This window comes from Rhinoderma darwinii, chromosome 11 (genome assembly GCF_050947455.1).
Source record: "Rhinoderma darwinii isolate aRhiDar2 chromosome 11, aRhiDar2.hap1, whole genome shotgun sequence".
NCBI classification, from domain to species: domain Eukaryota; kingdom Metazoa; phylum Chordata; class Amphibia; order Anura; family Rhinodermatidae; genus Rhinoderma; species Rhinoderma darwinii.
In genome coordinates, this window is record NC_134697.1 from 45,197,544 (window position 1) to 45,221,572 (window position 24,029).

Below are 24,029 nucleotides of genomic sequence, written 5' to 3' on the forward strand. Positions count from 1 at the left end.
CATATGGGACATAAAAGCGGAAGATCTACGGCAGAGCGGGCATAACTGGAGGACATCAGGTAATATAACTCTATATACCTCATCACATTTATCATTTTGTCCCTGGGAAAGGAGGCTCACTTTAAGGTATGATCTGTTATACACGGGTTACACTTTTATAAGCAAAGCTCAGTCTTCAGGCATTGATATGTCTCTCACTTGAGTATTGCCCACACTTCTGACATAACCCTTTTGAAAATTTTTTTTTTTTAAAAAAAAGGGGTCTTAAAATAGTTTTAGTAATTGTCTCCGGTGCTTGATAAAGTTAAGGACTGTCATCTGTGGTAGTTTTCAAAATATTCCTATTCTTGTTTTTAATTTCCAACACATGTTGTAAACTTGCCAGTTTTGAAAGTGCTGAAAAAAATGGTGGTGGGAGGTTACCAGAAAAGGGTGTGGTCTTCACCTTCTTGGCAGATCTATTAATAGTTAAATAATTAAGAAAATGTCAAAGAAAATTTGGCTCAAATCTACTCCTCATCATAGGTAACACAGATTTAATCTTCCGACAATCTAAAATGCGACAAATTTATTAAGAGGCGTGCACCTTCTAATACATTTGGCACAAATAATTTCAACACATTTTAATTTTAGACTGGTGTATCAAACATCAGTCTTAATAAATCTGCCCGCTTGAGCCGTGTTTAGATTCTGAACCTCAATTCAAAATTATATAAACCTACGCTTACTACACATTTAGGCTCTCAGATCTGAATACACGAAGAACAGGGTATATGAAATATTTAAAAACAATGATCTCTCTCTGACCCTTGGATACCTTTATTTCTATACATTTCTAAACTCATCACTCATCCTTTCATATTATGTTTCATCATCTTCATGTCAGTACAACCACGTTTAATATGTGCAGTTCATGATGATAGTGAGATTCCAGTGTCCATCATATGTTATAAAGCTACCTTTATAAGAATTCTATTTTGTTAGGCCTCCTTTACAAACACATTTTTTTCTTATAATTTTACAATGCATTTAAAAACGCAGTGAGTTTCAACATTTAATTTATTTTTTCATGCATTTTTAGTGGGTTTTTTTTTTAGTGCCTTTTTGTAAATGAGTTTTTTTTTTTTAACGTTTTTGACGTAATATAGAGAAGCCTTTGCAAAAGACGCCATACCTAGTGCATACTGCATTTTGAATAAAACACCAATGATCCCAAAAATGCTACAAAAACACCACAATCGAAAAGGCTGTGTATGTTGACTCAGACTTTAAAGAAACATCTGGCCGCTGAAGAGGTTTTTTTGGGGGGGAAAAAAAAAGCACAAAAGAACGATGTAAGAAAACGCTACCGTAAACGCAGTGTGTGCATCCAGCCTAACATGCATGATTTACTATTTGTTTTTCCCAAGGAATTGTCTATGGAGTCTGGAATTGATCCTGGTCAAGAATATTATGGACAAGACTATTACAGCTATGAGCATGGGTATGTATTTAAACAACGCACTCTAGAATTATAATTTATCCCAAAATATGATGGGTATGTTGTACAGTAAATATATACAATTAATCTGCTGAGTAACATATCTCGCACTGATCTGGGGGGGTACAGCCCGTTTTACAGTGCTGCTGTGAGAAATCTTCTGGTTGACAATGGGTACAATCAGGGCCGGCCTGTGGGGTGTGTGATATGTGCCATCGCACAGGGCACACCACTCCAGCAGGTGGAAGGGGGCGCTGCGTTGACTCCCTTCCCTGCTTGTGTTTCTGAAGCCTCCGGGCCTGGCGACTCTGCAGCTGCCTTTCCGCCCGGGCGCTCCTCCTCTGCTCCACACGACGGTTGGCCCTATTGTCATACAATGGGGCTAATCCTCCGATTTACGTGGCGGATTTCGCAGAAATTAGTAGAATGTTTTTCGGACAAAGATCTTTCTCCACAGCATGTGAACAGGGTAGTAGAAAACCCATTCACATGCATAGGATGTGGACTGTTGTCGAATTTGAAAGTCCACGTCAAATCAGACACTTGTGAATGGGGCCTAACAAAGAGAAGGGAGGGAGTGAGCAGGGAGAGCAGCCCAGACAGAAGCAGTGTTCTGTCAGATTTATGTCAGAATTTGCAGGATGCCAGCTAGGTGAAAAAGTTAGGACTTGTTCACATCATTTGAGCATCCTGTTAAAACGTCTTTTTTCCCCGTTGTTTTATGGGGCTTCCATCATGGTTAAAAGTGTCCGTTAGTCTCCGTCTTACAAGTTTCTATAAGGATCTGGTTTTTCAACAGGACAAATGGAGACTTATATTCTGTCCTGTTGAACAACTGTTTTTGTACAATGCAAACCTATGGCAACAGGATGCTACAATATACGCAACCCTTTGCACCATTCTTTTTGACGTTTCTTTTTTTTTATAATGTAAAAAACTAAAATAAGATGCAACAAAGTATATGAACCTAGCCTTACAAACACACACTACAGTAGAAAAATGGTACAGTAGGATAATTTTTAATAAATACCATTTAGAAAATTTGCTTGGTTTTGCAATTAGGAAGCAAATAAAGCCCAAAAAAAAAATTCAGTGCAAAGGTGTATGTGCGTATTACATTTTCCGTTACATATTTTATACATTCCATGTTAATTTATACAGATGGAGTACATTAACAGTTCAGACACAATAGGTTGATTGTAAATGTGGAAATATAATTACAAGATTCTTGGAAGTTATTAAGCAGGACTATTGGATATTTTTTTCTCAAAAAATAAAAACCAGGAATAACCTTTAGTTTCGAAACTAGAATGTGTGTAAGAATTTCTTAATATTGTATATACGTTCTCTACACAAATGCAATAGAACTTGATTTATCATTTAACTGGTTTAGGTAACCACGGTTTTAAGAGTTGTGCATTCAAATGCACCAGAAGGTGCCTAATTTTTCAGGTCAAGTGTGTTCAAGTCTATTTCTATAAATGTAATACAAATATTGACTTGAAAGGATGTTGTTTACCTTAGGTATGAATTGCCACAGTACGGAAGTCGACGCAGATTACTATCACCATCTGGCATGTATGAAGAATATGGGGAAGTTGTTGTTGAGGACGGTGGCTATTACTACACTCCACATGGACCTGCAGCAGAGGGAGATGTAAGTGTATACATAGTAATATCCTTAAATAGTCTCCTGTTCGTCTAAAACCCATTTTTAGAATGTAACATGGATGCCATAACTTGATTCACAAATTACTTTAAAGTACAGTATAACAGAACTTTTCCGTACCTGAAAAGTTTCTCAAATCAGACAGAGGCATCAGTCAATTGGTATTATATACCATGACCATCGACTACATGTATAATGACCATACATCAGTTCAGAACCAGGTTACAGAAAATCAATCAAGACAAGTGACACAAATGGGTTTTCCATCCTCCGGATAGGCCATCACTAGATGATGGGTCAGAGTCCGACTCGCGGGACCACCGCCGATCAGCTGTTTTGAAGGGGTGCAGAGCTCATACGAGCACTGCTTCTCCTTCATTTCCTCTTGCTCACTGTGAATGGTCGACATATATGTAGTGGCAATTCACAGGTATTTAAGCCTTTTCACTAGAATGGGAAAAGGCTGCACCGCCTTCAAAAGCATCTGACCGGCGGGGGTCTCGGGAGTCAGACCCGACTCATCAGCTATTGATGGTCTATCCTGAGTATAGGCCATAAACCTTTATTGGCTGGAAAACCCCTTTAGTTTGCATAAATTGTTATATACCCCATTGTTTTCAATGTTCGTAGAACATTTCATTATTTTATATGGTCAATGGTCCCTTTAGTGCCGACCACAAAATAATGACCTACAACTAAAAGTACCAACAAGGGTCATACAAAATATCAGTTAAACTCAGTTCTGAGGAGTTGCCAGAAATCATATGAAAAGAAGTACAGTAGTACAATTTGCCTGTATATTCAAAATAGAATGTAACGTCAAATTTAAAGGGGTTTGTCCCATGGTCAAATGTTACATTTCTGTTAGATCTTGCAAAACATAACGATTTCTCAGTTAGGAATTGCTGTTAAACCATTGCCGCTGCAGCCACTTTTCCTTTTTTTCGCTTTTCGTTCTTTCCTCCCAGTCATTTAAAAGCCATAACTTTTTTAATTTTTTAGTTGACATATCCATAGAAGGGCTTGTTTTTGTGGTACAAGTTGTAGTTTCTAGTGGCATCATTTATTGTACCATATAATGTACTGAAAAAAAATTGTGGGGAGGAATAGAAAAAAAAATGTAAAAAAAGCGATTCCTCCATTTTTTTATTTTATGTTTTTACGTTATTCAACATGCTTTAAAACTGACACGTCAACCTTATTCTGCAGTTCCATACGATGACCAATTTAATGAAAAAAAATTGTGTTTTACTGCTTTTATAAAGAAAAAACACCATATTCTGAGAGCCAGAACTAAATTTTTCTTTCAATGAAGCAATGTGAAAATTTGTTCTTTCTGGAGCGAGCTGTAGTTTTTATTGGTACCACTTTGGCGTACCCTTATTAGGCCCCCTGCGTGACATGACAACTATCGATCACAGGGAAGTGATTAAGTGACAGAGGCAGCTCCCCCTTTTGCCATTGATCGTGGCATTTAAGTGGTAAAATTGAGTTATCTCCGATCCCAGGCATTAGTGCAAGGTGTCAGCAGTAACATACAGCCCATGAGATCGCTCCAAACCCCCCCTCCAACCAATTATGACAGACCGTTATGTCAAACGTTGATAAGGGGTTAAATACCAGTTTAAAAAATCGCTCCTGTGTCTAAATATTGCTGTTACATACTTGTTATTGCGACCCCTGGTGTTTTTTTAAATTCCTTTTCAGGTTGTTCAGCCTGTCGGGAGCTGGTGGTCATGCATGCTCCGCAGCGCAGTCCCACCGCCCAATGGTTCTGTTGCATAATGGATTCCGCCGGTTCCCGACGGAACCCATTGAGTTTAATTCCCGTCGGGGTGTCCGTGATTTCACTGGACACAATAGCGCAGCATGCTGCGCTATTGCCTCGGGTAAACTCCGGCAAAACCTGACGGATTTGCGACGGAGGACCCTAACAGAGCCTCCGACGCAGATGTGAACATAGCCTTAGGTGTTCTACGTTTGAGAGAGTCAAAAGCATAGCTGGGACACTATAACAAGTCTGAAAAAGCAATATTTAGACACAGGAGCAAGTTTTAAAATTGATTTCAATTGAGAAATTATTATGTTTTGCAAGATCAACTGAGAAATGTTATATTGAATCATGGGATAACTCCGTAAATTCTAGATTTAATTTTAGAAGAAGATAAAAATATGTTATATACTCAAATAATGTGTGTATAAATATAGACAAAGGTGAATTATAATCCAATTCCTCTTGAAAGCAAATTAAATTATTTATGTTTTTTAGACACGCATAACAAAAATGTGTAGGAATGTATAAGCTGAAAATCCCATTTGAGAATAAAAATAGCATTATTTGTTATGCCACCAATTGTTAATTGCAATAAATTTTCCATAATTTCAGGGAAGAATGCGAGGCAGACCTCCTTCAAGGAGAGGTAGAGGGCAGGGCCCAGGCAGAGGAAGTATATCAGGCAGGCCTGGGCCCCCCAGAGGTAGTATGCAAGTAGTTAGAGCCAGTCAAGGAAGGAAAAAACTGAAAGCAGTTATGCAGCTAAGTCGAGTTGCAGTCAGTGCTCAGAAAGCTAGTGAGACTGCAGAAGGTACCCATCGTTCTCCATGGAAAAAAGCTAAAATATTCCCAATGATCCTCCAAAAAGTGAAAGGTAGGGGAAAAGACTCCACCTATGCTAAGTTGGTCTCTGCACGTCAAGTAGAAGGTGATGACAGCGTTGTAATTAAAGGAAGTTATTTCCAAAAATCAACCGATTCAGTCTCAAAAAAACTTGATCGAGCCATACAACGCATTAATGTTGCAAGGAACCTTCATCCTCGTCGAAAGTCAGTAGTTTCATCAACTAAAACTTCCACAGCTGGAAGTGAAAAAGAGGAGGATGAGGAAGATTCAGATGTAGGTGAATCTGAAAGAGAGGAGAGTAAATCTGGAATTTCAATCAACGTAACAGCAGAAAGTGAATCTGAAGAAAGTGGAGATTCAGACAATGATGAAGACAAAACATCATCAAAACCATCAGATGAAACATCTCGAAGGAGCAGCACCTCTCCGTCGCAGGCGGATAAAGATTATTTGAAGGTGACCTTGGATCAAGATGAAACAAATGAAAGCACAGTAGATTCAGATGAAGAAAGAGATGAAACATTAGAGTCAGAAGATGAGGCAAAATCCATTTCTAAATCAGTAGATAGTAGGCAGGAAGATTCTGAAGAGGAAGATTCTGAAGAGGATCGTGAAAAATTCAGTTCCCATGGTGAAGTTTCAGCTTCTGAGGCAGAATCTAAAACATCTTTGAGAAGTTCTGACATGAAATCAGAGGAAGAACTAAGTGAAGAATCTGCAGAGGGGAGCACAAAATCGAGCTACAGGTCCAAGAAATCAATAGTTGACAGCGAAATACAAAGCCCTATTGAAGAAGGCTCTGAAGAGGAGGACCAGACAGAAGAAGAGGATGAAAAAGATGACCCCAGTAAGTCAAGTGGTGCTGACAGTGAAGAGGATGTAGATGATGTGAGTGAATTATCTGCATCAAAAAGTGAAAAAAGCCATAGTAGGAGCAGTCATCAAACGGATGTACAGAGTACTGCAGAAAGTGAAGAAGATGATGAAAATGATGATGTTAGCCAGGGAAATTCATCCCTTGGTGAGCAAAGTCATACCTCTGCAGCCAGCCAAGAGGAAGATGATGTTTCCCAAGCTTCTCTGGATTCAGAAATCCAAAACTCAAGTAAAAAAGTATCTTCTGATCAGTCAGATGCACAAGATACCGGTCATGGATCGGATTCTGCAGCTTCTGATTCTGAAGCGCCTGGGGACTCCACATCATTTTGAAAATGCACAGTAGGTAGAAACAGCAAGCACTTTTGGTTGCAGTGCATCTGTGTGATTCTGTCCTGAGAGAAACTTCTAAGCCAGTACTTCTTCTTATCACTTTTCTGTGTGGTCTTTTTTCATTTATATAGCCATTATCCACATTTTGCTGTATTTTCCATTAAGCATCTAGATCCTTGGATGATGACAACACTAAAATCTTTGACCAACTACTATACGATTTACCCTCTTTCTCCCAACTACAGATTTTCATCTATAATTTTTTTATGTCTTCCTTGAAGTTTCCTGGATATTGATCTCTATTCCAGAAGCATACATTACTCTGTATTCAGTGGCGTAGTGGCTGCCGGGGCTCCTTGGCCAAAGTATTTAGATACAGGGCTATGGAAGTTAACAATAATCTAGCGCCTTCACCTGGGGCAAAGATTTAGTTGTTTTTTTGTGGGTTTTTTTTTTACACAATACTGTACCTACTTACATTCAAGATAATAAAACAATTTAGTTGTATTATGTGAAACTTCTATAAGCCATTTTTATGCCCTATGACTTTCTGTTAGACATGTATCTTAGGTGTAAGAGAGAATGCAAATGTGATTCCATTCAGTCACACTCTCCATTTCCTTCCTTATCTGTTCTTTTCCATTTTGGAACTAAACACTTCGCTGCTCCAAAGCTCTGTTTCAACTCCTCTAATCTACTTATTTTCCACACCATTGAAGATTCAGAGCATTCCTTCCTAACCTGTAAGCTGCATGAATCGGATGGAAGCTTAGCTTGCGTTGACCCCTTACTTTGGAAGGCATGAGTTGTTCGAGCGTGACACCCATTTCTGTTCAGCTTACATTTTGTGTTCAGTGAAGAATGCTACTGTTTTACACTTCTAAGTCTTGTATTACTTAACTATTTCTTGATTTAATCATACTTGAATAGTTATATAATTAAACAGTATGATTGTGTGGAATAGATGAACTTTTTCAACGGCTGTTCAATGGCTTTTGTTGTGTGATATCACGTTGCTGCAAGTTAAACTTTTCTACATCTGTACATTAAAACAGGAGGAGATAATTGGAGGAGCTGCACGGTTTAGATTTACATATGTTCCTATTCAAGCCTAGAATTCTTAAGGTGGTATTTAAGTTTCAGCATAATAAAGCTTATTGATGGTCTGAAAAAGTTATACAACTTACTTTCTGTATCAATTCCTCATGGTTTCTGTTTGCAGTTCATGAATGAGAACACACACAGGGGTTAAAACTCTGTCCTGATCGTGGTATATTCACAGAGGTGCATGGCTCTTAACAGTACTTTTATAGGAGCGGTGTCTTGTAATCATCCAAACACCTGTGTGTCGAATGACCTAGGCAGATTTTTATCCTCTGGAAGTAAAAATAGTGAAGGTTCTCAAGCTATGACTGCAAGCAAAAACCATGATGAATATACAGAAAAGTATAATGAAAAATTTGCTGAAATTGTAATACCGCTTTAAAAAAGTTGACTCATAAAAAATCAAATGGTATAGCAACAGGATATGCCAGAAATGTCATAGATGCGGGTCTCCAATTTGGGACCCGCACCCATTTCACAAACGGGGTTCCCCGACCCTGGCCACCACATCCAGGCAGCGGATCAGTGCAGAGCAGGACAGGATTTTGTAAACAGCATAGCTCACTGGGCTACGCTGTTCTGGCAAATTCCATTCTCTGCTCCGATTCTCCGCCTGGATCTGGCAACCATCAGCCCCCACACCAGGTGGGATGGGATTGGGAACCCATGTTCGGGCGAGAAGTGTGGGTACCAGGGTTTGGACCTGCATTTATCAGACAATTATGTCACATCCCGTGGATATGTGTCATAAATGTCTGTCATGAGACAACAGATTTAAGCACTAATTCCTCAACCTCAATATGCAGCGAACAAAATAAGAACCTGGAAATTAATTTACAATATGTTGTAAGACTGTTAATAGGTCTCAAATAATATTATATGAAAACTTTTGAGTCTTTGTTTATTCCACTTAATGAAATTTACAATATACAATCTAAATTATAGATCTTTTTGATTGTTAGGGACTACAGCAGAATTTATTAAATACTTTATTAATTGTTTACTATACTATCAAACTAAATTAAGCGTAAATTAAAATCTTGCACTTATCTGTGTAATAATTATAATTAAAACTCATTTATATACAAAAAAATATCAGAAAGGATACAATGAATGCTTTTGTGTTCATTAGACTACTTCATCTACTAATAACCAGTAAGACGCATAGTTAATGATGAGCCTGTGAGTTTTAGATAAGGCTCTTGGTTTCTCTATGTGTAATTATGTAAATAGCAGGAAATTAATAATTATAATTAGATATATTGCCGAGCCTAAGCTGATTGCATCTGATTTAATAATGATACATTTCAAACAACTCATCAGTAATCAACTTCTGTGCTCTATGAATAAAGTTGTGAGTTATCTAATTAGGTATTTTCAGAGTTATAACTTTTCTCTTACCATTATCTGATATAAACTATCCTATCCTTCCTTCCAGTAATGAGAAAGTAATAATGTTTATGTCAAAGGGGTTGTATCAATATAGACATTGGTGGTATGTCCTAGAAATATGCCACCAATGTGCGTTAAAGGGAACCTGTCACCAGCATTTCACCTATTGAACTCTACTGAGCCCTCACAGACCGCTGCGGTCAAAAGTTCATTGCCATTATCCCCTCTCCTAAACTTCTCCTCCGAACATAAATAACGATCTGCAAACATTTTGCGCCTTTTATCGTAATAATCCGGCAGTCTCGTTCGTTCCTCATCTTATTCCCATCCTGAATGCCAAATGTCATTTGAGATAGCACGCATGCACCCGTCATGTATGGTCCGACACCCTTCCCTGCTTCGTCTGGGCCTCAAATCTAGTTATTACACATGAGCTGCTATGGTGTGTCGTTGTGTGCACACACCAGAACATCAATGCACAAGCGTGGGATTTCAAGTGTGCGGGGGGAGACGAGGAGCGGTCAATCAAAAGTAGGCGGGGTTAACTCGGAAAGGCTTGAGGAATGAAAATATGACTTTTTGAATGAAGATGTGACAAATGCTCATTAGCATACGGAACGGAAACACTATAAAAACTGAAAACTTAAGCTATAAAGCTTACTTAGAATATAATTATAGGCTACATAAAAATTACTTTTCAACCACTTCCACCAGGTATTGCTGGTTTAAATAGGTGAAATGCTGGTGAAAGGTTCCCTTTAAGCAAGATTCTGAACTCTGTAACCCCTGATGATTGCTAGAATGGATAGGCCCCTTCCTCACCTGCTGGCTCTGCTTGGCTTTTCCTAGTGTCCTCATGGACACCCGTTGACTTTAATGGGTTGCTCGTGAGACCTCTGAAGAAAGCCTAGCAGAGCTGACAGGAGACGAAGTGGCATAGCGCTTTCCTAGCGTTGCTACCACTTTGGTCTAGCAATTTGTAAGAACCCACCGAGTGATATGTTAACTATATCTTACCGAAACAACACCTTTAAATATACATATGACTTTTTAGAAGTCCAGACTCTGTTTGTCAAAATGAAATTGAATTTTAAACATGAAGTATTTTTACTGACATTTTTATTTTTTGTCCAAAAGATGGCTAGAAAACAGCGGATTAAATTAGTGGACCGAGAATATGAAACTAGCTCCACAGGAGAGGACAGTGCTCCTGAAACCCAACGAAATCGTATGAACCAGCCAAACATTCAAAACAATGTCAATGGGAATATTTACATAGCCCAAAATGGGTCAGTTGTTAGAACCAGACGTTCTTGCCTCACAAATAATTTAAAAATGGCATCCCCTTCAAGACTTGGAAAGCACTTTAAGAAACTCGAAAAGCTTGGCGTAACACATGAAGAAAACATTCAACTAAACACATTATCTAAAGGAGCCTCCATCAAACTTAACACTAGTATATCATTGTCCTCTAGCACTGGAGTGACAAAAAATATAATATCCAAGATTGGGGACAATAAATTCAAAAGCACAGTTGAACAAGAATCAGTTGTCGATAATGAAGACATCAAAGAGCCATTGGAATTCCACAGTGACCAGACTCAGTCAGATGAAGAAGAGCTGTGGATGGGTCCGTGGAATAATCTTCACATACCAATGACAAAACTATGACATTTTTTGTACCACTACTTTGATTTATAATGGACAGCACTTTGTATGACCACAATAAAAATCTTGTATTGTGCACATAAATGACATGACTATTTCCAGTAATACAACAAATTTGCACTTTTAACTAATTAGTTCCCAGCAAACATTTTCTTAACTGGTTATTAATTCAGTAGGTTAAACCTATTGTGTAACGTTTATCAGCAGCTTTTTCAATTTTTTTATTAAAGTTTTTTTTACATTTATTTAAAAAATGTACTGCTGCATTTCTGGTCTAAAACTATGTGAATGTGGCTTCTAACTTTTTTTTTTAGTGCTCAGTAAAAATGAATTATAAATATTTTTTTTATGTTTTGAGCTAGAAACAGATGGTGCCTGCTGTCTAAAAGCAGTGTTTAAAGATCGAAATTTCAACAAATAATTACAGTTCAATCTCATTGTGCACGTAGTGAACAGGTTGGGATTACCCTTTCTAGAATGCATTACTTTTATCTCTTACACTGTATTTTCTGCCATCTATTTACTGTTTTTTTGTTGCCTTTATAATGAAAGTGTCGTAAATTTCTGATCAATACAATCATTTAATATGATCAAGCAATCTATATCATGACTAATCAAGGTATGGCCTTCATTAGATATCTCAAAGTTTCAATGATGCACCGTCCACAGAAGAGAAAATTATTAAAGATCCCTCAGCTATATACTGCAAACTGCTGTGTAGTGTGAACATTTAAATGCCTACTCTTTTGCTGGGAGATGAAATTTGGCCTTGAGCATGACATTTTACTGGATTCTATTTGTTAAAACAGGGAAGAATAAAAAAAATATATATTTTTGAGGAACTCCGAAACAAAAACATATGTTAACATATGTTCATATGTTATGGTTGGTTGCTAAATCCATGTCAAACAGCATGTATCAATCTCAGGGATTTTTATCAACCGTGCTATCACTTTTCGTTCAGTTCTAATTTAAGTCGTTCAGTTCTAACTTAAGACATGCTGTGTCCCCAATGTACTGGGTAAATATCCCACTTTTCTGACAAACCGTAAACAAAAACTAAAAGATTTTTATGTTCGTATGATTGTTTTAACAATGATCAGTTATTGGTAATTAGTTCAGCTTCATTTGATTTACATACACAGAAAAGTATAATATGTATCCAATACTTATATGGAATTTAATGATGTTTTAATGATTGATGAAGGATGTTTGTTTTGGTAACAGACAGATCTTTAACCCTGCGACTGCCCCATTTCAGTGCTAACAGTAACAGATGTATTGACTTCAGTGAACTTTATATACGGATGTCTTAAAGGGTTAAAGCAGTGGGTGCCTAGATGAGCCCACTATTTGGGGGCTACAACCTACTTCCATCAACTCACTCAATTGATCAGCTAGAAGGTGGTTTAAGTGCTTTTAGCCAAACAGCAAGTTATTGATTAACTTTTTTGCGCCAATTTTCTGTTGTAGAAAAGTCACAAACTGCACAAAAGTTTCAGTTTGCAGGAAAAATGTTGACTATTGAGCAGTTTGCGCCGCTCACACCACTTTCCTAAAAAGTGGGAGGACCTTAGCAGGAAGGGCAGTACCAACACATTTACTAAAATTTACACCAAAAGCTGGCGTAATTTATATGGAAATCTACACCATCTTCTAGCAAATGTAGATTTCATTCTGTGCCGAACAGAAAGCATGCGCCTCTTAATAAATTTGTTGCATCTTACTCATACGGGTTTAAACTAAGCTTAATCTACCCGAGCTGAGCTAAATGCCTCAGAAAATAGCGATGCATAAAAGATTATCACTTTGTGGTGCCTACTAAATCAATTCTGTAAGTAGAAGGAAGCCCCAAGGAAGATGTATGGGAGACTGTATTGCACCATAATTTGAAGGCAAAATTGTAGTGACTCCAAAAAGAAAGAAGTAAAAGTCTTTCCTTTAGGCTGGATTCACACGAGCGTGCCGTTTTTGCGCACGCAAAAAAGTGGCGTTTTGCCTGCGCAAAAGCCACTTAACAGCTCCGTGGGGCATCAGCATATGATGCGCGGCTGCGTGCTTTTCGCGCAGCCGCCATCATTATGACACTCCGTTCGGATGTTTGTAAACAGAAAAGCACGTGGTGCTTTTCTGTTTTCATTCATCCTTTTCACAGCTGTTGCGCGAATCACGCTGTTCGCACGGAAGTGCTTCCGTGCGACATGCGTGGTTTTCACGCACCCATTGACTTCAATGGGTGCGTAATGCGCGAAAAACGCCCAAAGAACGGACATGTCGTGACTTTTTTTCAGCGGACTCACGCTGAGTAAAAATCACGGACATGTCTGCACGGCCCCATAGACTAATATAGGTCCGTGCAACGCGCGTGAAAATCACGCGCGTTGCACGGACGTTTTTCCCGTTCGTCTGAATAAAGCCTTATACTTTTCACCTTCTAGAATCCAGTCACAGTTTTAAGACTAAAACCGCATTAAAAAAAACGTGCACCACACTGCACAGTGTGAACCTGAACTAAAGGCTGCAATTTGAAACCACTGCTTTAACTCTTTACAGTCACATTATAATCCTGTTCTCATGCCGATCGGGCATTAGGCAGAGAGAGCTGCATGGGGTATTATGGGTGGTACAGTTGCTCAGGCGACTGTAGTACCCCCTAAGAGCCTTATGCACATGTGTATTTCAAATTAATATGAACTACACAGAAGACTCTTAAGGTGTTGTGCGGTGGCCTCAGCAATACTAATGCCAAGTGTGGTCCCTGCATCTCTCCATGGCTAATGCCAGACTGGTCTGGCAAAACCAAATTATAGGGACACTAAGGTTCTCTTCCAGAAGACAAGGACATTTTGGAAATAGATCTTGTCAAAATAATTTACTCATCAGTATGTTAAAAGTAACCGTAAATATGACATAAAATGGAAACAAATGTCATTCAGTATACGTGTGCAATAGTAAAAGGCCATAGCAACAATACAGCCTTAAAAAGATATTATAATCTAGAATATGGAAAATAATGAAAATGCAGTCAAACATTAAATATAGTGTTTGACAGTATTCCATTAACGATTTGCTGCATAACAACAGTCTATTAAAGAAGCACTCCTGGACCCCATCCGGTTTGTAAATGTAATATAGTTTCATGTAAAAATGTGTGTTGAGTTACCTGGTGCTGTATTTCACGGGACACTGCAGGTCACGTGATCTGAACTCTGTCAAGACAAAATCTTAAAGCGTCTACTATACAAACCGGTCGTCAGTCTCTATATCAAAGGCTCTCAGAATTGAGGGCCTGACTTCCGGTCCCCTACAGCAGACGCTGTAGGATACAGGGAGGCAACATGAAGATCACAACCCAAAGGTGGCCTGGAATCGGGGCAGGTGCCTGTGAAATACAGAACCATGTAAGTTAATACACATCATTAGATTACATTTACAAAGAGGGGGGGGGGGGGCAGAGAGAAACCTAACTCGGAATGCTTATTTAATGTTACAAATTGTATTATGAGAAGACCAAATTTTAGAGATGAGTGTTCTACTGACATAATTTGGCATCATGCACTAATTGCTGCATAATGTACTGAGATTATAGGAGTACTACAGCTATATATAATGAGTGAATTAGATACCACATACTGTAATTAACCATGGCAGACCTCTAGAGGTTAATGAACATCAGTAAGTGGCGGCCTTAACAATAAGCAAAGCAATTGTTTTGTAAAACAAAAACAAGATGAAACATTTTCAAATATAGATACGTATTTTTCAAGAAAACAAAATCACATTTACTATACATAAAGTATGAAAGTCAGATATGCATAATGAGAAGTAGAACTTCTATATAGACAATATGAAAGACCATTAAAGGGATTGTCCAACGATTAAATATTACATTTCATACAAAACAAACATTTTTCAACTGGAATCATTAAAAAGCTCCTGTGTGAAGCTATTACGGTTACATATTTATTACGGCGCCACCTGGTATTTTGATTCCCTCTCAGATCGTCCAACTAATGTGTCCAGTACCAGTGACAAGCAGCCACTTCTAGTGCGCCCATTCTTATTGGCCGTCCTGTACAATAGCAGGAATCACTCCACCTCCCGTACAACTCAAGAGGATCCAGACGGTGGGACTAAGCTACAGAACAGAGAGGCCACCAGCAATACAGATATTAGGTGGATGATTTGAGAGAGAATAAGTGGAATAGCAGGGGGTGCTATAACAAGCATGTAACAGTAATATGTAGACAGAACAGCATTTACATTCTTTAATGTTCTGCAGGATCTAATATAAATGTAATATTTGTCAATGATATATTTATTGAATGGACCACCCCATTAATAAGGCCCTAGTAATGTGATATGTGCGACTACGGATGCAAGCCTCCTGGTATCTCAGTCAGCAGTTTGTGTCTCTTTCCCCTCTGGTGATGACACTTCCCCCTATTTTCCCTGGTGGGTCACATTTATCAATGTACTGCAGCCTATTGATCCCACAGAGTATGAGAACAATTCATTATTAATGTTATCGTAGAAATTTTTCACATAAAACAAGTCTGTTTAGTTTAATTCAGTAGCAATAGCCAATGCAATTCTTCTATTTAACATGTTATATAGGAGTTTATATTTTGTTTCTAGAAGTGTATTTTCAAATGCTGCAAGATAGGACAAAAACAGCAGCATAGAAACCGCATACACGTAAGAGTAATTAAAAGGTCATGTTCACCTTTGTAACTATTTTGATCTAAAATAAAAAATAAAGTAACTGTGCAAACAGTCTTTTTTAAAAATATCCTACCATTTGTACTTACAGCTTCTATGCAGGCCTATGTTTCTCCATGGTAACAGACTGCAAACAAGCCCTGCGTAGTCTGATCTGGCAGTCATACTCCCTTAAGCCTGTTTTCACCTAATGGACCCGGACATTTTTTTAAAATCTGAGATGTGTCACTTTATGTAATAATTTTAAAATTCTTTTATTTTTTCAAGCGATTCTGAAATGGTTTTCTCGTGACACATTGTACTTTAATTTACTGATAAAATTTGGTCAATGAATTCAGTGTTTATTTGTGAAAAATACCAAAATTAAGCAAAAATTAGCATTTTTCTAAATTTAAATATATCTACTTGTAAAACACATCGTAATACCACACTAAACAGTTACTAATTAACATTTCCCATATGTCTACTTTATGTTGGCATTGTTTTTTGAACATTATTTTATTTTTCGTGGACGTTACTAGGCTTATAAGTTTAGCGGCAATTTCTCAGATTTTCAAGAAAATATCAAAAGGCTATTCTCAGGGACCTGTTCAGTTCTGAAGTGGCTTTGAGGGCCTTATATATTAGAAACCCCCAATAAAACACGCCATTTTAAAAACTGCACTCCTCAAAGTATTCGGAACAGTACTTAGAGAGTTCCTTAACCCTTTTGGTGTTGTTTTACACGAATTAAAGCAATGTGGAGGTGAAATCTACAAATGTTTTTGTTTTTTTTCAGATAATCTGTTTTCATTTGTTTTTTTCTATAGCACAGGTGGTTTTACAAGAGAAAAGCAAATCAATATTTATTTCCCAGACTCTGCAGTTTTTAGAAATATCCCACGTGGCCCTAGTGCGCTAAATGTACTGAAACACCGGCCCCCGAAGCAAAGGAGTACCTAGTGGATTTTTGGGCTTCCATTTTATTAGAATATATTTTAGGCACCATATCAGGTTTAACCCTTTCATGACCAAGGGTCATTGATGCCCGTGTCCAGGTCAAATTTTCCATTTCTGATGTGCACTTGTTTAAACGATAATATCTTTGCAACCGCTTTGCATATCCTAACTATTTTTACTTTGTGTTTTACAAGACTTATGATGCTTTAATTTTCTAGATTAGTTAAATTCCATGTTTTAAATTTTTATTATGAGCAGACAAACCACCAAAAATTTGAAAAAAACAACACTTGTCATTTTTTATAAATTTATCTGTTATTTATGTTTGTGTGATATATATATATATATATATATACACACACACATACATACATATATACACACACACACACACACACACACACACACACACACACACTGTTGCAGGTCTTCAACAGTTAGCCTTCTTCACTCGTCAGGAGAGAGAAGACTAGAGTTAAAACAAAACTTTTAGTACCTTAACTGCCCAGATAACGGAGCACACGGTCTCCGTTATCTCTGGGCAGAAGGAGGGGGGAGGTGCCAACACACACGGGGGAGAGAGGAAAGTGCGGACTGCTTCATTGTGAGCAGAGCTGCACTCTTAACTTGAGATTAATTTAAAAAAACACGTTTGTTTCTGACACGAACACGAATGTGTTTTACGTCCGTGATACGCGCGTGAAAATCACACGTGTTGCACGGACCTATGTTAGTGAATGGGGCTGTTCAGACAGTCTGATGTTCACACAGCGTATGTCCGCTGCGTAAAACTCACAACATGTCCTATACCTGCCCGTTTTTCGCGCATCAAGCACCCATTGAAGTCAATGGGTGAGTGATAATAATCGCGCACGGCACACGGAAGCGCTACAGTTGTAAAATAAATGAATGAAAAAAAAAAGCACCTCCTGCTTTTATGTTTGTAAACATATAAAACAGTGTCATAACGATGCCATATGCGCGAAAATCACGCAGGCACGCACCATTCACTGATGCCACACGGAACTGCTACACGCGCAAAACGCCACGTTTTTTGCGCACGCAATACGCACACGTTTGTGTGGATAAGGCCTAAGTCAAAAGAGGTGCCGGCACTTGTAAAGAGAGCCGACACATAGATTAGTGCAGAGCTGCTCACGCTGAAGCAGCTTCTTTGCAGCATGCATTAGGGTTTAATGAGTAAACATCTATATATGTGCTAACTGCATGGGGAATCGGCAGTTAGAACGTATATAGCCGTATGACAGTCGTGAAGGGGTTAAAGAGGTTTTGTGGTGCCAAAACAGTGGAAGCACTCCGAAAAAGACACCAATTGGCAAACTACACCCCTCAAGGAATTTATCAAGGGGTATCGTGAGCATTTTAACACGTTTTGCTGAATGTAGTGGAATTAGAATGTAAAAATTTAAATCCAATTTTTTTCTACTAAAATGTAGAAGTCTTCAATATTTACAAGGCATAAAAGGAGAAAAACCACCCCAACATTTGAAAAGCAATTTCTCCTGATTACGGAAATACCCCATATGTGGTAAAACTGCTGTTCGGACCCACGGCAGATGCCAGAAGGGAAGGAGCTCCATTTGGCTTTTGAAGCTCAAGTTTTGCTGGAATGGTTTTTGGGTGCCAAGTCACATTTGGAAAGCCCCTGAGGAACAAAAACAGTGGAAACCCCCCAAAAGTCACCCCATTTGGGAAACTACCCCTCTATAAATCCCTTCAGGGGTGAATAGTGAGCATTATGAACACACAGGTTTTTTGCTTAATTTAGTGGAATTAGGCCATGAAAATCTATGTTTTTTTCTAATAAAATGTAGTTTTTGCTCAGATTTTTCCATTTTCAAAATAAAGGAGAAAAAAGCACCCCAACATTTGTAACGTGAACTCTTCTGAGCACGGCAATACCCCATATGGTGATAAACTGCTAGGGCTTAGAAGGGAACAAGCACCATTTGGCTTTTGGAGCTCAAATTTTGCTGGAATGATTTGCAGTGCCATATCACATTTGCAAAGCCCCTGCGGGACCAAATCAGCGGAAACCCCCCAAAAGTGACACCTTTTGGGAACCTACACCCCTAAAGGAATTTATCAAGGGGTATAGTGAGCACATTGACCCCACAGGCTTTTTGCTGAATTTAGTGGAATTATGCTGTGAAATAGAAAATTATTTTTTTTTCGGACAAAACTTGGAAATTTTTAATTTTTAAAAGGAATATAGGAGAAAAAGCACCCCAAGCAATTTATCCCGATTATGATAATACCCCATATGGGGTCATAAACTGCTGTTTGGACACACGGCAGGGCTCAGAAAGGCAGGAGCGCTATTTGGCATGCAGATTTTGCTGGCTTGGTTTTTGTGCACCATGTTGCAAAACCCTGTGGCACCAGAGTACAGTGGAAGCCCCCAAGAAGTGACCCCATTTTAGAAACAATACCCCTCAAGGTATTTATCATTTGCCTGGACATATAACAGGGCTCATAAGTGAAGAGCAACATGCACATTTGAGGTCTATTTTGGCGATTTTCACAGCATTGGCCCACAATTGCAGGGCTCTGAGGTCAAATAGTAAAAAAAAGTAGTGACCCCATTTTGGAAACTACACCCCATAAGGCATTTTAAGGGGTGTAGTGAGAATTTTGACCCGACAGGTGTTTTTTCATTAGAAATTAACGCGCAGCGGATGGTGCAAAGTGAAAATTGCAATTTTCCACCAATATGCCATTTAGTGCACGATATGTTGTGCCACCGAAGACAAATACCTCATAAAATGTTAATTGGGTTCTCCCAGGTATGGTGATTCCATATAGGTTGACGTAAACTGCTGTTTGGGCACGCTGTGGGGTTCAAAAGGGAGATAGCGCCATTTGACTTTTGGAGCACAGTTTTTGCTTGGTAGTAGTTCTGTTTGGCATTTTGCTGGCATTTCCGTTTATAACGTGGAGGCATATGTGAACTGTGCGGAGTACATCAGGGCAAAATAAGAGGGTACAATAATGCAGTAAATAAAGAATAATTCGCAAATACGTGGCCAGTGTCGCACTGATAAATGGTGCCCAGTCTTATCCACTTTTGGAACACACTGCACATATTGTGTGGCCATAATATGAGACAGAACTTTTTTATTTTTTCTCCATCGGAGCAGTGTGAGGGCTTATTTGTTGTGGGACAATCTGTAGTTTTCATTGGTACCATTTTGGGGAACACACAATTTTTTTATCACTTTTTATTCAATTTTTTTGGGCAAGCAAGGTGACCAAGAACCAGCAATTCCGACAGGGTTTTTTATTCTTTTTTTTTTTTTTTTTTACAGTGTTCACCGTGGGCTATAAATGACAATTTTACTTTATCCTGCGGGTCGAAACGATTACGGTGATACCAAAAAAAGCCGTCTAAGGGCTTGTTTTTATTGGTACTGTTTTGGGGTACATGCAACTTTTTAATCACTTTTTATTCCATATTTAGGGGGGGGTTTATAAAAAAAAAAGAAAAAAAAAATAGCGATTCTGGCATTGATTTTTTTTTTGGTGCCGTTCAGTGTGTGGGGAAAATAACATTATAGTTTTAGTCATTACGAACACGGCGATACCAAATAGGTGTACTTTTTTTTTTTAGATTTTCATATTTTTTCCTAGAATAAAAAAACTTATTATAGGAAAAAAGACAGTGTTTGTTTTCTATTAACTTGAAACGTATTTTTATTAAATTTTTTATTAACCTTTTTTAACTTTTTTTTTTTTGTCCCACTAGGGACTTGAGGGCCTGCACCTCTGATCTTTACTCTAATGCATTGCACTACCCACGTAGTGCAATGTATTAGAGCTATCAGTCATTCACTGACAGCAAGTCTATTAGGTCCCTTCTCTGGATGGGCCTTAATAGGCTATCTTATGTGGCAGACCAGGAGGAAATTGTTAGGCCTCTGGTTGCCATAGTAACGATCGGCATCCTCATGATCACATCGTGTCGATCGCTACAAACCACTAAGATGCCGTGATCGCTTTTGATTGCGGCATCTATGGCAGGGCTCAGAGCTAGTGGGGTTCCGATCTGCTAGGAAACACCATTGATGCAGCGCTCGCCTATGAGCGCTGCATCTAAGGGGCTAATCGGACAGATTGGAGACTAGCTCTGGTTCTGGCCTTGCCCTGGGGTGTCAGCTGTAATATACACCTGACACCAGCTGGCGATGGTGCGGGCTCAGCAACACAATGTACCAGTATGTTGTGCTGCGTTAAGTCCTTAACGACAACAACGTACTAGTACGTTGGATGTTGTTAAGGGGTTAATGTGTCTACCACTTCTTGTTAACATACCAAAAGTAGGGGACAGATGGAAAAAAGTATGACTCAAGCATCAGACTATGCAGTAGTTTATTTTTTAGTCTGTTACCATGGAGACATATAGGCCTGAATAGAAGCTCTTGAAAAAAAATAAAAAATAAAAAACGGTGGGATATTTTTAACTAAGACTATTTGCAGAGCTGCTTCATTTTTTATTTGAGATAAATTGGAGCAATAGAAAAATTGGTTACAAAAGGTTTACATAGCTTTTAAACACACCCAAATATTGAATTCTCATGTAATAACCTCCAGTACACCAACACGATATTATGTGTACCTGGTTAAGATATATTTTTGTTTTTATCACACATGAAATCTGTATTTATTTTGACATTTCTTAAATAAAAGACTACTTCTTGCTAACTTTCCTCTGTTGGTCTTCCTTATGACCTAAATGAAATAAGAAAACGTATTTTATATAATTTAAAAATATGCATACAGGTACCTTATTCTGCAGGAAGGTCGTGTTAACTGTTATTCCAACTTTCACATATGCTACAGTATGATCAGATCCAAAGAATAAAGAACGATGAGCTCTGAGCCAAGCCAGAGCAAGGAGACATAAGGGACGCTATGCATGTTCCTTAGCCACCATTAAGGTAAAAACAGCTGCGGCCACATGGTTTGAAGCACAAGCATGTTTGAGGTGTTCTGGGTAGTTAGCCCACCTGGGGTGGAAAAGGGGGAAGAGTCATTCGGTGGTAAAATCCCACCAAACGATTGGTCAGTCAAGTAAAGTGGGTGGGGGGATAGGGGTAGATAAGGGGTGGCCAGGTAAGGGGCTGGCCAGGTCTTTTTTGGAGAGCAAGGATAGGGGACCGAAGAAATGGAGCAGCAGCAGATGACCCAGGATCTGATACAGGCTGTAGACGATGTGGAGCGGCCCAGGAGAAAGTGTGTCGTCCCCATAAGATATCAGGATGGGGGAAAGCCCGGTAAGCTGGTTCTAGGGAAGGGGGGAGGGTGGTGTGGTCCCTTCCTGCTCCCTGTCCCGTTCCATCGCTGCATGCCGCAGTGATAAGAGGTCTTTAGCCCCAGATCCAACCCCAGTCCTAGATCCGCTCCTTAGCCTGCCCCGCTCGTCCAGCAGTCCTTCGTTCCGATGGGGAATGCGTTCAGATTAATGGGAAGGGACAGGTTTGGGCCAGCTAGCGTGGCCAGCAAAATTGGGGGGTAGCAGGCAGGAGCAGGTATGCTATGGATATAGTGAGAGAAATTGTAACAGGGGATTTGCATGTAAGTTTAAACATGCATGTGCCAAGTGTGGGGCGGATCACCCACAGGTACCGTGTACAGGAAGGAGGTTCGATGGGGTTGACAAGGGGCAGTCCTTTCACAAAAATGCAAAAGGCCCAAACCCTGGTTCGCTTAGATAGATACCCTAATAGAGAGAGAGAGAAAGCAGAGTTTTTTTTAGAAAAGGGTTTTTAGTTGGGTTTAAGTTGCCAGTTAATGATGAGATAGTTGGGAGTGGGCGTTCAAAGAATTTAAAGTCGGCGGATTAAAGCCACAGGTTTTGAGGGGAAAGCTGGAGAAGGAAGTTGAGCTAGGTAAAATGGAAGGCCTATTCGATGATCCACGTATCAAGGGGCTGGTAGTATCACCACTGGGGGTGGTGCCTAAGAAGGAGAAAGGGAAGTTCAGAATGATACAGCATCTGTCACACCCAAAAGGGTATTCAGTGAACGATGCAATAGACAGGAGTATTGCGGAGGTACATTACCAGTCGTTCGAGTCAGCAGTGGAATTGGTTAGGAGTTGTGGAGTAGGGGCCCAATTGGCAAAGGTAGATATTGAATAAGCTTTTAGGTTGTTACCATTACATATAACCGAAAAACACAGCATGGATCTAAAATGGTTCAGATAGAGTAAAGATGCAGCCGTCAGCAAGCATGTATTCAATTATGAACCAGATCCTGGGGTGTATACCCATAAAGCATCCTAAAGCATTACATATGACCGAAAGAAGAAAAGATGCAAGACAAGAACATATGAGAAAATAGAAAAGTACTTTAATGAAAATTACACATAAATACACAATAATAAAAAGAATCCATCAACCAACAGGTTAAAAAAGACATACACGCCATGCACTATACAAGGTAAGTAACGTCTAAGATAGACAAGAAGTATAATCTGGTAATGAGGGTACGTCGGTACATAAATATAAATAAATGCAAAATGACTACAAATGTATGCCAAATGAAATAGTCAAAGGAGAAGTACTCAAAAGGTATGAAAAAAATAATACCATGAATGAATGACATCAATATATGGACAAGTATGAACAACATATGATGATGATGAATCACGTACCCATTAAACATCCAGGTGAGTGCACGGCAATGTGTCTGCAGACACATTGCCGTGCACTCACCTGGATGTTTAATGGGTACGTGATTCATCATCATCATATGTTGTTCATACTTGTCCATATATTGATGTCATTCATTCATGGTATTATTTTTTTCATACCTTTGAGTACTTCTCCTTTGACTATTTCATTTGGCATACATTTGTAGTCATTTTGCATTTATTTATATTTATGTACCGACGTACCCTCATTACCAGATTATACTTCTTGTCTATCTTAGACGTTACTTACCTTGTATAGTGCATGGCGTGTATGTCTTTTTTAACCTGTTGGTTGATGGATTCTTTTTATTATTGTGTATTTATGTGTAATTTTCATTAAAGTACTTTTCTATTTTCTCATATGTTCTTGTCTTGCATCTTTTCTTCTTTCGGTCATATGTTACCATTACATGTTGGAAGTTTTAAATACACTAGTTGTCGTGTTGGAGGAAAAGGTTATGTTGACAAATGTTTGCCGATGGGATGTTCAGTTTCGAGTGCGTACTTGGAGT

At 38.8% G+C, this 24,029-nt stretch overlaps 1 protein-coding gene across 1 annotated transcript in view; it reads left to right on the forward strand.

The window, feature by feature from the left end:
- Positions 1-11,343, forward strand: part of PCDH15 (protocadherin related 15) — a 1,038,602-nt gene extending 1,027,259 nt beyond the window's left edge. The window contains exons 34-36 of the mRNA XM_075841191.1: positions 1,410-1,483; positions 3,005-3,137; positions 10,612-11,343. Coding sequence (XP_075697306.1) covers positions 1,410-1,483; positions 3,005-3,137; positions 10,612-11,145 — 741 coding nt within the window. The 3' untranslated portion in view covers positions 11,146-11,343. The remainder of the gene's footprint in view (positions 1-1,409; positions 1,484-3,004; positions 3,138-10,611) is intronic.
- The last annotated feature ends 12,686 nt before the right edge of the window (positions 11,344-24,029 follow it).